Source organism: Mastacembelus armatus, chromosome 7 (assembly GCF_900324485.2).
Source record: "Mastacembelus armatus chromosome 7, fMasArm1.2, whole genome shotgun sequence".
NCBI classification, from domain to species: domain Eukaryota; kingdom Metazoa; phylum Chordata; class Actinopteri; order Synbranchiformes; family Mastacembelidae; genus Mastacembelus; species Mastacembelus armatus.
In genome coordinates this window covers 230378-244864 of record NC_046639.1, presented here as the reverse complement: position 1 = coordinate 244864, position 14487 = coordinate 230378, and the positions used below count along the sequence as shown (strand labels likewise).

Here is a 14487-nt window from a genome sequence, read left to right as displayed (position 1 = left end):
TGATCGGGCCAACTGCAGAAATAGCATGCTAAGTTTAAATGTCTCTTAACAGACTAGATAACATAAGCACAAGATTGCTCTAAGTACCTATAAATGTGACAAAGGAAGCAAAATGGATTCATAACAGAACAAGGGCTCAAAGCGCATTATGCAACGTGTTGCATTACAACAGCTGATACCGAACCAGCAAAAATCACATGTAATCTGTCCATGAGGTAATAGCTGGCCACTCTCCCTCAACCAGACTTACAAAGCAGCACAGAGCTGCCACACTGTGTCGAACTGGTGGTACTGCACTACAAGTCAACATAAGGCATCGTATTGACTATTTACTGAATTAACACCTGCAGTATGTTCACTGTTGGTATACAACAGACAGCAGAACAGAACACCAGCTCCCTGAGTGAGCCTGTATTCTGAAATAGACGCCTCACCCTGACTATCTAGCAAAGCCGGTGGGACAGTCATGTTTCTCTACTGAAGACAAAAATAGCTCTAATGTCACAGAGTCCAGCCACAATTTCCAAGCTGAACATTTTCACAGCAGCAGATTGTTCTTTATGGTTCTGTTAACTATTATATTACATAAGTATTTGGAAAGAGTTTAAATAAAGAACCATCAATTAACCACTGACAATCAAAGAAAGAAGCACCATCACTGCTGTGGATAAAAGACCATGAATCCTTCAGTTTGTCTTTAAGAAGAAAATATCCATAGGCAGTCAGTTAAAGAACTATGACATTAGACTGGAAGAAAAACAAGCCATTTATTCAGTTTACTGGAAAAGACATTAGGCCTGTTCAGGCCAGCACATAACTGATATTTCATATGCATAGAAAGCTTGACCTTTCACTGTTTTTGTTTTTGTTAGCACATCTGTACAAGTCCCACTCACGCCAGTTTATCCACATGGAAAGGCAAAGAATAATCTGGTCTGGATGGAGCAACTTCTCTAAGCAGGTCTGATTACAGTACATACTGTACTTTTGTTTGTGATCAAGGCTTATAAAAAAAGTCTATCCATTATGGCAGATCAATTTCATCTGCACATTGATAAAACTGATCGTACACAGACACAGTCTGGATAAAAGAAAAAGAAAAAAAAATACAAAGACTTCCACTGATGTTCCTCATCCCAAAGAAGATCAAGTGGCAAAATCCTACTGGCTTGCCACTGAGCTGGAAGGTGGATCACTGAGCTGGATTTCACCAGGATTCAGTCTTTAACAATCCAGTATTTCAAGTGATTGTTTCAGTTATGCTTGGATGGTGCTCTTGGCAGTGAAGGCCATGTAGTAGACCAGGATACCAATGAGGGCAGCCACCACTTCAGTAGACACCCATGGGCCACTCCAGGCACCCTGTGGTGAGAGGTGAAAGTTCAGTACAGGTTTACCAAGAAGTCAGAATCGAAGATCTTTCTCAGTTTGCAACCGCCTAGGTAGTGCAGAGTGAGTTGTACGAGTAGCTGAAAACAGCTGCCTGCTGATGAGAAAAGTAAAACTGAACCAAAACCGTAAAAGACCAGGCTGCAAAATCCAAAACATGAGATAAAAGATACTCAAAATTTTCTGTGGGTTCATCACTTCAAGCCAACACCTTTTACACAAGTAGCCATATATCAGGGAGGTTGAGGAGGGGAGTATAGGAGCCTGGTGAAGGACTTTGTGGCACAGTGTCAGAGAAATATGCTCCAGCACATCTCCAAAACAAAGGAGATGATACTGGACCGAGGGAATGGAGGTTGAGGTTGCCAACTCGTACAGATACCTGGGTCTGCACCTGGACAGTAAGCTGGACTGTTCGGTCAATCTGGACTACGTTTACAGGAAGGAGCAGGGCAGGATGTACTTCCTGAGGAGACAGCTTTCCTTTAACATCTGCTCCAAGCTCCTGTACATGTTCTTCCAGTCCATCATCTCCAGTGTCCCTTTAAATGCAGTGATATGCTAGGGGCTGATAAGAAGAGCTGGCTCCACGTTTGGACTGAGACTGGACTCTGGAGATGGAGGTAGAACAGAGGACCATGTCTAGGCTTAGAGAGGTCCTGGAGAACACCAGCCACCCCCTTACCAGAGGAGCTCTCTCAGTGACAGACTACTGTCGCTGGAGTGCTCAACAGAGACGCAGGAACTCTTTTGTTCCACGTGCCATCAGGCTGCACAGCACCACTGCTAGGAGAGGACGGGGAGGGGGGTTCATGCAGACTGTTAGTCCTCAGTGCTTCAATGGATATGCATCTTATGGACCCCAATTTGTGTAATTAATAACTTAACGTATTGATGTTTTTATCTTGTGATTATTGTTTGATCTTTTTATTTATTTTTATCTTAATGATGTGTGTATATATCATTTCCTTCAGGATTAATAAAGTACCTATCTATCTATAAGCCATCATAATACACACCATTAACAGTGATGTATGATAAGACAGCTGCTTTAATTCAAGTGTTAACTCAATGTTATTAGGCAAATGGCCCTAATCAAACTGAGGGCTTGTAGGAGACTCACCCTATGGTCAATGTTGACAGAGAACAGAGGCTGAATGGCTTCTACATCTTCATTGTTTCTCTGGGCCTGGAAAAAATTAGACGCACACGTGGTTAAACAGCCTTTCGTTTACAAGACAGCATAGAGCAAAACAAGAGCAGTTAATGAGGCGTAAACTATGAGCTCATCAGCTACACATCATGTGCTGACCTTCCGCAGGGCACTGTAAGACTCCTCATCAAAGAATTTGACCTGGTACGTTCCAGAGCTGGCCTGTTTGTGAGGAAGACTCCAGGACACCTGAGGGAAGAAGACAAATATTTGATATATAATATGACCAGTGAGCGATGCAACACAGAGAGGACTGTAGGTTATGGCGTATGGGAAGACTGTGTGCGTCATGACGACAAAAACAAATGTGTTACCTCTTTTGGCTGTGAGTTTGTGTGTGTGTTGAGTTAGGGGGCGGCATGTTAAACTTAAAAGGCCCGAATGCCACAGTAAGAGTGTGTGTAGTTGTTTACTGATCTGAGCAGCTACAGTCTGTCGGTGATACCATATCTCTGAGTATTCTGAACAGTGACTGCGCACATTTCAGATTTTCCTCACATCGTGCAGGTCAGCTGCAAACAGGAAAGTCATTCTCAAATAGCAATGGGTTTAATATACACTGACAGACTGACGAGGTGTGTGGATTGACCTGAGAACTATGCAAGCAATAGAAAACTACTTAGATGTACTCTCAAATCTGATCTAATGTATTTATATAGCACTTTAACAAAAACATCCAGTTGACCAAAGTACTTTACAGGCTTAATAAGATCATTAAATATGCAAAGAACAATTAAAATAAGTGTAAAACAAGAAACAATACAACATTGTAATAAGTAATATTTAGTGGTCAGAGTCACCCCAGTGCTTATATCCGGCCCTAGGTACCTCTAGAGCAGGGGTGGGCACTGAGGGTCACTACCCTGCCCACTGCCGATTACCTGGATCAGGTGTGTTCTGCCTATCAGAAGCTGGAAGGTACCAATTCATTTTGTCTTCCCCCCTTCACCCTCATCTGAGATGGTATTTTCCAGGTTGTGATGACTGAACACACCTGATCCATGTAATCAGCACCGGGAAGGGACAGGGGCCCTCTAGGAACATGGGTCCACCTCCCTCCCGCTGTTCTAGAAGGGAGTGACCTAGAAGATCTAGGTGGGTAATGAGGTAGGAAACAGCCGAAGCATTTAAGGCCTTAAAAACTAAATAACTTCAAATCAACCCTAAACAAACTGGAAGCCAGTGGAGAGAAGCCAACACCAGGGGTACCTGCTCAAATGTAAATAAAGTACAAACAGGTCCAAACCCCAGTGAGCAGCACAGGTCCACACCGTCCTACCTGGTACTTGCCAACATCTTGGCCTCTGGTCACAGGGAACTGCCTCCCGTTGACATCGGCGTAGAGGGTCACACTCTAGAGAGGACGACACAATCATCAGTGACCTGGTGGCTCAGGAAAGTGTGTCGGAGAGTCCGCAGGTGGACCTTACCTGTGCTCCGTTGGCGCAGGTCAGGCTGAGCTCGACGATGAAGACGGACTCGGAGGAGATGACGGCGTCCGACGTGGTGTAGGCCGACGGAGCGATCACCGGGTCTGTGCAGCTCTCTCCTGAAAGAGCAGGGCTGAGGTCAGCTACAGCACCTGGTACCGATGCCTAATCTGACCATTAATACCGTTTCTACCGATACCAATAACCCACTGATCGATCAGACACGATGATTAGCATCGCTAGCTAACGGAGCTAAGGCTAATTAGCGCCAACACTTTCGCCGCTGACTCACCCGAGCAGGCGACCACCAGCAGGGCGACGAAGGCGGCTATCCGGATCATTGTTCCGTGTGAGAGACTGTTCGGGAGGGTCTGGGCTGATCCTGAGCTCCGGCTGCTGAACCGAACCGACTGAAAGTCCAGCTCAACTCACCGCCGCTACGCCTCTGCGCATGCGCTGCAATGACGTGGCCTGTCGCGTCGCAAAGTATTGTGGGAAACGACACGTCACCGTTACAGACATTGCAGGTTGTTTTATTATTAAAAATTAAATATATCTGTGGTATGATGATTTAAGATGCTGACTGGACACAACTGCTCAATGACCTGAATGGGGAAAACTACAATTACATTTTGACTAGTCCATCGAATTACAGATATTTTTAATGGGCCTTTGACTAGTCATAATTCCAAATAAAAAATCTCTGTAATCCAACACATTTAAAATATATCTTTTTGGATATGTAAAACTATTGCTAGCCACAATTCAGTTGTAAATATTTGAAACTGGAGGTCTGACTGGTCAAAAATGCATTGTAGATATCTTGAACGGGACTTTTGACTTTACACTCCATCATTCACTTACTCACTATCCCTACATAATATGCACTAGTTGAGTCAATTGTTAGCAGTAAATTCTGAGACCCTTACAAATCAGCATTTTGCATCATGACCACTCTTGACGTGTTGCATTTTGGGATTGTATGAAATTTCACTTCACATCCTTCTGATAATTTCTCTTTTCATATTAATAGAAATTATAATCAAGAAATATTTGAAATAAGTTTTCTATCATAACTTTTAACCTTAAAGTAAAATAAATGTGTTACATAAGATAAGATAACCTTTATTCATCCCTGAAGGGACATTCAGGATTTATGCCAATGCACAAACAGTGAGAATACACAAAATATTTATTTGGCCTGATGCCTAGATATACAGAGAAGCCATCCATTATCAGTATATAAAATTCTTCACAGCTTTAAACTTTTGACTGAAGACTGTATGCATGGTAATATGTAGATTTAGGCTTAGATGTGCATGTCCTGCCTAACAATAATCACAATAGTAATGGTGATAAAACATGTGCCTTTTAAGTAATCTACAGGGATCTGTTAGGGATCTGAAAGGGTCTCTGAGTAAGAAGCCACCTTGTGGAAAGAAGCCAGGAATCTGAGCAAGGTGAATGCAGGTTAGTGCTAAAGCTAATGTCGGAGCGCATCACCCTACATCTCATTTTTCATTTATAACTTCTGTCTTTTTTTGTGCATATCACATATCATCCACTGCTGCTACGGCTCTCAGTCCAGTGGATCTGCTGATTTGAAGATCCCTGCTGCTTTCCCCCTGCGTCCATCTCGCTTCCCTTTCCTTTGGGGAGCTTGGGCGGAGGGAGTGGAAGAGGTGAAGGATGGCTCCTGCAGCGTTTGCCGTGTGAGGAGCTCCCTAAAGACAGAGTCCATTTGCCGACACACTTCCTGTGAGATGAAATGAACAAGGATGATAACAGGGAGGAAAGGGACAAAACTCTTTGTTTGCTGTATTAAATTGCAATTGGAATGTTAAATCATTTTCTAAAGCCTTATAGATAAGCTGTAAGATGAAAAAGCTTTGGCTGGTGCTTTTCCTATTGTTGCTTTCTTGGCACCCCTGATCTGGACAAACATCAGCTTATTAGCAACTTGTTAGATTACAGCATGTATGATACTTGTGGTAAAAATAAATAAATCAATGTTTTTTTAAACTCAAATGAGAAAAACAGACCTTGTCTACTTGGACAGCAACATCTTCAGAAGATTCCTGGAACCTGTATGCAGGGCAGGGGGATCATAAAACATCAAATTTCTCAGACAAGTAATATTTGAAACTGCAACATTCATTTGTACTCACTCTCTCCGCATATAACAGGGAGAGGGGACACGCCGTGGTCTGCACTGTGGCCCAACAGGAATCTGAAGCATTAACCTTCCTCCTGAAAGGCCCCCTGCAGCTCCAGCTGTTGACCTGTTTTTCTCAACGGAGCTGCTGCTGTTAGCTCGTGGACGCTGCGCATTTTTCTGTGTTGCCGCTGCAACTGAACTGGTGCTGTTGTCAGCTGGAAATCCTGTTTCCATCTCTGTAAATGTCACATTGTTAAACAGTTTGACTCAATTTCCAGACACTATCAGCCTTAAAGAAGTGGCAAACTAAAAAGCACACATGCTTACCATCTTTGCTGTGGGTATAGTCTGATTCCCCATCTCCTTCTTCAATGATAGGCTCACTGTCGAGAAAACACCCTCAATCATTCCAACATAAACTGTATCCGTGTTATATGTTGTGTATGATCTTTCTCTTACCAGTCATCCTGTTCCAGTGTCATGCATGTCTCATACACTGGTCCTTGTACTTCATTCTGACCAGGAAAGATGCTTTCATGCTGAAGGATGATGCTCTTCACCAAGGCATTGATCTGAGGCTGCAGGGTGACAACAGCGGCATCATCATCATCTTCAGTCCCTCTAACTAGGCTGGGGCCAAAACACACAGCCAGGTTGTAAGGCTGCATCATGTTCTCATCACTGTACTGAGACACGCTGGAGAAACAGAAAATTATAAACGTGTTCACAAAACTATCAAATATCAAAAGCTTAGCTCAGTTTATTACATTATCCATTTTGGTTACAATTCTCTGGCATTTAAACTATTTTCAGTTGTTTTCTGTGTCTTATCGCTGTCACCACCTACTATCTGTGCTGTCATTTTGCACCTAATGAAATTAGTGACTAATTGCTGTAACTGCTGTACGCATTATGACAAAACAAATTTATTAGAAGTCTATTTATTTTGCACAAATGTCTTTAAAAATGTCCAGTCAAGCCACCTTCCTGAGGCGGTCTTAAGGTGTAGTATCAGTAGGGCAGTCTTCCCTCATAGTTCTGTCTCGCCATAAACATACTGGTAAAAATATTTCATTTCCTATGAATGATTGTTGTAATAATTTTCGTATTTTCCAGTACTGAATAATAAAAACTGCAGAGAATTACAATACTCACTGGTAAAGGAACGCGAAGAGGTATCTCATGACAATGATGACAGGCTTGGGATAGGAAGAGATGACTGCTTTAAGCTGCACCGCTCTCTCTGCTTCATTCTTTATTTCTGAGACAAGGTGAGGAAAGAAAGATAAGTGTATGCCATCAAAAAAAAAAACAAAAAAAAAAACACCAATTTGACATTTCAGAACAGACACCCACTTGCACACATGCACTTACGGGCATGCTCCAGGAGCTGGCTGGTGCTGTCAGCGGGGAAGAGGGGGCTCTCCAGACTTCTGAAGTAGAGCTTCAGCACTCCAGCTACAGAGTCCAGGTCATAACTCTGCTCAGCCAGTGGGTCCTCTCCTGCAGGGGAAGCCCACAGCACACTGCCCCAGATTATTAATGTTCCACAGCAAGGGGACCTACAAGAAATGGTTAGTACATACAGAAACACACAGGCCTACCTCGTTCAAATGCATCCCTCAGGTTATTGACCTCCATCTGAGAACCTGGCACTCTGAATATTCCTTCATGGTGAAGACCTAATGGACAGAGACTATTAGTTATAATAAATGTTTTGATTTTAAATAAAAGAATTTATTTAAAAACTATTTATTGTCAAAGCATCTTTAAAACTACAGTGATGGCAAATGTTTTTCTTGGTAGAATAATTAGACCATTGCTGTAAATATTGGTGCAGTTAGTGTGTTGCTTTCCTGCTGCTGTTGCCTGGTCAGGTCAGTGCCAGGTACTGGGGCTTTAACCTGCACACCGCGTGTGCTCTAAAAGTTGGGGTTGTTTTAAACACTGGCTTAAAGTCGTACTTTAATGTTTTGCCACTATGACATTTGCTTCAGAGCTACAATTGTGAACCAGCAGATGCACTGCTCTGTCTTGAATACTCACCGTGGAGGTTGATAAAGCGAATACAGCTTTCCACAACTAATGGGATTTGTTGTCCTGATCCCTAAATGAAACAAATTCAGTGATGAATTTGACAATCACACAGTCCTCCTAAGGTATGGCACGATAGTCAATAGTCAGAAAGTGGTGAGTGTAGTGATGACTGTAGCTACCTGTATGAAGGACAGCATGTCTCCACTGAAAAGTTTGTGGTTGTGTTTCAAATTGGCACTTGACTGATTTTTCCTGACACGCATAGACTTTCCATTTTGTCTGTACAGACACATAACAAAGCTCCAGGTACCATAATATGAAGACAGTGCCACATTTTCTATATATTAATCTTAATATTCCTACCTAGGAATATGTCCATTTGATGCTTCAGCTAGTAAGAAAAATAATTAGAATAAGATTAACAACCAGCCTGAAAGGAGAAATACAAATTAAAATTTAATGCTGGTTTAAACAAACAAAAAAAAAAAGAAAAAAGAAGAACTGTATGGGACAATAATAATGCACAATGGACTCAAATGACACTTTAGATTAGCACTTTGCTTTATAGTATTATCTGAGAAATGCAGAAGTGACACCTTTTTCCACAGCTACTTTAAGCAGGTCATGTTTGGCTTCCAGTTTTGATGCCAGGGAACTGCCAACGAGGTACTCTTTTACTTTCTGTAAAACAAATCACATCTCATTTAGAGACATGATGTCACAGTCTGCCACTGACATTCCATTTGTTAACCAAAACCTAAACCAAAACCACACTTATGAACATAACGCCTATCAAAATAGACTCACAGTGAAGTAAACGTTTTCTATTTCTTGCATGCTGGCTCTCCGTTTGGCCACACTAGGCTTAACTGTCAGGTTTTCAGTGCTGCCATCCTGAGACGAATCACTGCCGAGCTCCAGGTCATCATCACCGATGCTCTCCAGCAAGGAGGACTGGGCCGCTGACATGCTCTGACCGGCCTATATCACAGTGACAACGAAGAATATTATTGTTTGGCAATACTGTAGTTATTTATTCCCATCACAATTAACATGACAGCACAGATGAAGCAGATGATGTTGATGGCCGTGTTGTATTACTCAGGTCAGACCTTGGTTGATTTCAACTACATCCTCACTCTGGTACAAATTACCATAATGGTGATGTATGATGTCAGAATCTGAGATGACCTAATAATGTGAGTGCAGTTCAAATGCCTATGAGAAAAAACAGAATTACATTTTAGCCATGTGTAAAAAATACAAAAGGAGATTTGGTCTATCTGGACTTGTAATTAAATTGTGTTTATAAATTTACTGAAGGAACTGCCTGGGACTCCGATGGTGAATTTGAAGGCAGCACTGGTGAACACAGTAAACCCAAAGAAATGCGTTAGTGAACAGGTAAAAGGTCATTGTGATTCGCTGTACCTCCTCGGCTTCCTGGGTGACTGCTTTCAGTCTGGCCTGTATCTGTTTGAATCGGATCTCCAGCTCACATCTCATCTCACAATCTGCACTGACTTCAGAAACCTGAGACACACGAGAGAGTCTGGAAATGATGCCAAAGGGCTGAATAGGCCACTGGAAAAAGCATACAAATTATTCCAAAAAAATACACACCTGATCTCCTTCATGGGGCTGGAAGGGGAAACGAAGGGGCATAGAAAAGGTGTTATAGTGGTTCTGCAGCAGAGTGTCTCTGTCCTGTCTCTGGTCCAGTCCAGAAACAACCTCTTGAAGTTGCTGCAGCCCAGTGCTCAGGTTCTGCTGGGACCGCCACCGACTGGATAGGTAGGCTTGCATTACCCGACTCAAAGAGATGTGGTATCCTACATCTGCACACTGAGGGACACATTGACAAATACAATACTACCTGTTCTGTATGTTTTCATATCATCTTTAAAAATAATATTTTAGGTCCCATCTCACACTGACTTCTGGGGTTTTGAAAGTTTGATGCAGTGAGAGTTTAAAATTGAAAAGCTGACAAAATATCACAGAAAGGCCCCAGTAGTGGGAGTAAAAGACTGGATTTATGTATATGGTTGTATAGGTGATATAGATCAGGGTGTGAACTCACGTCGATGAGAGAAGAGATGTCTTGGAGGTAGTACTTATTCATGGAGGCATTGGCTGCAGCTAAATTCAGGAGGTAGTCATTTCTGGACTTGCTGCACTTTAGGTAAATCTCTTGGACCTTGCATTGTCTCTGTAGAACATACATTATCAGTGAGAAATTTAAAAAGTCACTTAATTGAAATGTAAGCACACAATACTACAACAAAAAGCATTTACTTTTTCTATCAGCCTCTCCAGTTTTTTAGCACTCTGCTTCTGCTTTTCTTCTTGTTTCTCTGCCTCCTTCAGCTTCCCCTCTGCGCACACATAATCTGAGTGATATTGGTAGTATGTCCGCCATGCCTGCGCGCACACACAGACACACACACACACACACACAGCGATGCTTACTTTTGTTTGTTTAGAAATTGGAAAATGTTTTGGGTGGCTGTTTGTCACTTACAGTTTGTAGCTCTGTGGTAACCTTAAGTAGTCCGTCTTGTAGTTGAACACAGATATCTTTACTCTGGAAATGTGGTGCAGGGACAAAATACCACAAGGTGAGAGACCATAGCACAGTGAGACAATATATTTTTAGTGTCCAGAAGGAAAGAGAGATACAGGAGAGAAAGGGATATAAAGAAAGTAGTATTATCCTAGGAGCATGTCAATTACATTCTGCACATACAGATTAGTCCTAAATACAAAAGGAAAGGCTTTATATGCTTTGGTCGATCAGTACTTGTATCTGTACCTTCTTGGCAAGGCGTTGTGTGTACTCCAGACAATGTGAGAGGGGCTGGATGAGAAAGTTGTTGCAGCACTCACTCAGTCTGTTGTGGTCCCTGCTTTCCTGGCGGGTGTGGGACAGCAGAGTTAGCCAGACTTGTGCTACTGAGTGACTGCTGGGGTCCTTTCTGAGAGGAAAATGGAAAACACAGCAACAAGCTCTTTGTAAGACACATGCAGTATTCTCAAAAGAACTGTCAGTTTATTTAGTATATTATGTTTGGTGTCTAAGTCAGGATTGTCATTACCTCTTAGTCCTGGAACTGAACCTTTCTGCAAGCTTGTCTAGAGAGCGGGCGTACTCGCTTTCAATCTCACCCCGTCGCCGCAGGTAGTCTGTCAGGTCCTGCAGCTGCTGGCTCTTCTGCTCAAGTTGCAAGTCCAACACCTTCAGTTGGTCTACAAGCTGGAAACGCACCTCTGAAACAAGAAGGCAGAAGGGGAGAAAAAAAGATGAGAAACAAACACATGAAAGAATATGACTCATTCTGAAAGCCAGCAGGGTGTGAGGAATGAATTTACACGTTTTTTTTTTGTTTTTTTTTACTGCCATAGAAAGAAAACATGATCACAGTCAGAATGGGATCCGTTAAAGGAAGACAGATTGTTAGACCAGTACAGATAAAAAGTAATTAATTTGCCTTTGATTTGTGTATCGTAGTCCACCACACCGACTTTCTCCTTCCGGAGTTTCACATGGGAAGTCATTGTTGCTCCAACTGGGTGGAATTCTGCTTAAAAGGAAGACAAAATTTTTGATGTAAAATAAAATATCAGCTGTGCTTGGCTAGTAAAACCCTTAAAAAAATCAAGGACCTACGACCCACTGCTGCATCGTAGCATGCCTCTCTACAAACTTTCACACACTTGGTGCTTAAAAACCTACTCCACACATCAGACCAACTTCCTTCCAAACAAAGAGCAAAGAAGAGCATGCTCATCTTACTGTAGCACATTGCTTCAAACTGGTCACCCTCGGCTGTACTCTGCTGAACGGCAGACAACTAGGAAACTAGTTGGCATGTGCTGCCAGCTGCAACATTCACCCCGCAGAATTGCATGGGGTGCAAAAATAGCTCTACCAACATTTCAGCTGCCCTAAAAATAGGGAAGAACGACAATCTTGTGCTGAAGACTACAGGTGGTTTTACTAATAGCAGTTTAGGATTCATACGCTCAAAGCATATTCTGCACTTTGAACAATAAAGCAGCAAACAGCAGAAAATCCTACCAATTCAATCCTTATTGAAAACCCGTTTTCATTTCTTGCCATTTTTATCACATTATGTGTCAGAAACCAACACCACGATGTAACATCTGTGGTCTGTTTTCTATAAAAACTGACTCAGTGTATGACAAACATTTAAACACATGATCATTTGACAGGCCTTTAGTAAACTAAGAATCAACAACTAAATCTTTGATGCTTATAAGCCTTTTTTATTGGGTCATTTATTATACTTCAGAATGAGGAAGAGTGTTTTCTTGCTGTATCATAACCCTTTGTACACATTCTCTATATCACCCACTTCCAACTTCCCGTTTTTCAAAGACCAAACATCCCTCATCAGCATTCTGTTCAACTGAAACGTGTACTTTCCACTTTTTTCCAACATTTACCAACTGACCTGTTGAAATAATTCTGCTACATTACAGCAAATCTGACACACACTGTACAAAGAATTTTTCCAGCATACGTCTTCCTTTTCCATTAGCCCTTTAATTCTTTCTCTGTGTGATCAGCAGTGAATCACCATCTCTGGTCGTCACAATCTGGTGCATTGTTAAAGCTAACCCTTAATGCATCTGGTTTTTCTGTTGCACGTTTACACAAGACCCAACACATGCTGTCTGAGCTAGGCAACGTTCAGGGCCTGAGGGTTAACGCTGTAGCTGAAGAAAACATAACAGAAACAACAAAGAATAAACTCACAAACAGCAACTTTACATTACAAAACACATTTATCAGACATGAACTGGCAAACAGCCCTGCTCTAATGAGACAGGTAAGTAGATGAATATCAACAAAAGTTTAATATAGTCAAAAAAGAGATCCCTACCTGATGAGGAGCAGTCTTGACTAGTCTCTTCTGCAGTCTGAGGCAACTAAAAAAATGAGTGTTAATACAACAGTAAGCTCGCAACTGTTTCACCACCCCCTCATGTTGGACACGGGTGATTGTGGGTGGAGTGGAACTTATCTGACTCTCTCTCTTTCCCTCAAGTGCTCACACATACACCACTGCTCTGCTGCTCTCTCTTTCACACCCATCTCTTTCTCACTCACACATTCAGTTTCAGACATCAGTGTGTGATTGTGCAAATGTAACAAGTGAAAACCTTTTCTAGCCGAGTCCTTCCTCTCTCTTCTATGTTGCCTCCTGTACTCCACAGCAGGTTTTCAGTCCAATCAAACACCAGCTGCTGTCACTGGTAAGTCCCTCCTCACAGGTTACTACTAAGTGAAATCAGCTGCTGTGGAGTTCGGTTGTAGAAGAAAAAGCCCTAAACACCCAGGCATATTTTGGTACAAAAATGAGCCCATAATCTGATTACATATAACAGAGTTTCAAATTTGGAGCATGTGGCTAGTAACCCGAAAATATATTTACCAAAAATGATAAAGGTGTATTACACTTAAAAAATTATTTTCACTACATATAAATAATATATGGCCAAAAACAAGACAACAAAAAAAATCTGACAAACAGCTTAACTTACTGAAAGGTCAGTGTGCATAGTTTGCTGTTATCTGTCATGCACTTCTCTCTCACTCCTTTTTCCTTCCTCTAACAGACAGTAGGATGATGTTGCATAATCAAATGAACATACATGTTTCTGCAAGTACGCCAAAGAACACTTTCATCAAAGTAGGTCTATTGAGTCTTCATGTATTGTACTTGGTTTGATTATGACTTTTCATTTTAAAGCAACACATATATCTACATCTTTTAGCAAAAGCAAGAGATCAAGTACAGAAGTCAGACATTGACTGTGGGAAGACTTTTGAGTGGTGTGTCCTTTACTCTTAGCAAAGCCAAATATTATAGCATTATCATTATTCTGATATTCTTGGTTTTTATTTACTGAAAAATGTGAAAACTGGTGCAGAATGTTTTTACAAATAGTTCAGATGTGTGGTAATAGTGTGCAAGTTTCTCTTCTGCACTGCCTTTTTTATGTCATCACCACAAATTGCCAAAGTGAGAAAATTTCAAATCCTTCACAGGCTGACTGCTAATAGGAAATTTTTTTATGGAGCTGTCATACCTAATGTGCAACAGAATATCAGTCACTGTAAATTCAACAATAACCTTTTCCCAGCTGTCTTTATGGGATCATTGTAGTTACTCTTCACAATGAGTTCATAATTAACTGTTTAACTAAATACAGACATTTCATCAACCGCA

General features: G+C 41.6%; 2 protein-coding genes across 5 annotated transcripts; both read right to left on the bottom strand.

Annotated features, from left to right (window-relative positions):
- Positions 1-748: 748 nt before the first annotated feature.
- Positions 749-4506, bottom strand: ssr4 (signal sequence receptor, delta). Its single transcript, XM_026333521.2, has 6 exons — positions 4325-4506; positions 4033-4151; positions 3882-3956; positions 2702-2791; positions 2513-2578; positions 749-1362 (listed from the first exon to the last, which is right to left on the bottom strand). Exons 1-6 carry the CDS (start codon positions 4371-4373, stop codon positions 1258-1260), a joined length of 504 nt encoding a protein of 167 aa, XP_026189306.1. The 5' UTR covers positions 4374-4506; the 3' UTR covers positions 749-1257.
- A 700-nt stretch (positions 4507-5206) lies between these two features.
- On the bottom strand, positions 5207-13552 carry LOC113145489 (rho GTPase-activating protein 4-like). Of its 4 annotated transcripts, none has more exons than XM_026332276.1 (23): positions 13418-13552; positions 13138-13183; positions 11719-11811; positions 11326-11497; positions 11043-11205; positions 10752-10814; positions 10526-10651; positions 10311-10439; positions 9851-10072; positions 9659-9760; positions 9035-9208; positions 8824-8908; positions 8591-8618; positions 8407-8506; positions 8237-8297; positions 7795-7872; positions 7565-7693; positions 7346-7451; positions 6650-6886; positions 6518-6573; positions 6201-6426; positions 6075-6117; positions 5612-5788 (listed from the first exon to the last, which is right to left on the bottom strand). In XM_026332276.1, exons 3-23 carry the CDS (start codon positions 11783-11785, stop codon positions 5612-5614), a joined length of 2544 nt encoding a protein of 847 aa, XP_026188061.1. In that variant the 5' UTR covers positions 11786-11811; positions 13138-13183; positions 13418-13552. The 4 variants fall into 4 exon arrangements, with proteins under 4 accessions (XP_026188060.1, XP_026188061.1, XP_026188058.1 ...); XM_026332273.1 differs by having other exon boundaries at positions 11719-11808; XM_026332275.2 differs by lacking the exon at positions 13418-13552 and having other exon boundaries at positions 5207-5788; positions 11719-11808; positions 13138-13335.
- Positions 13553-14487: the final 935 nt, after the last annotated feature.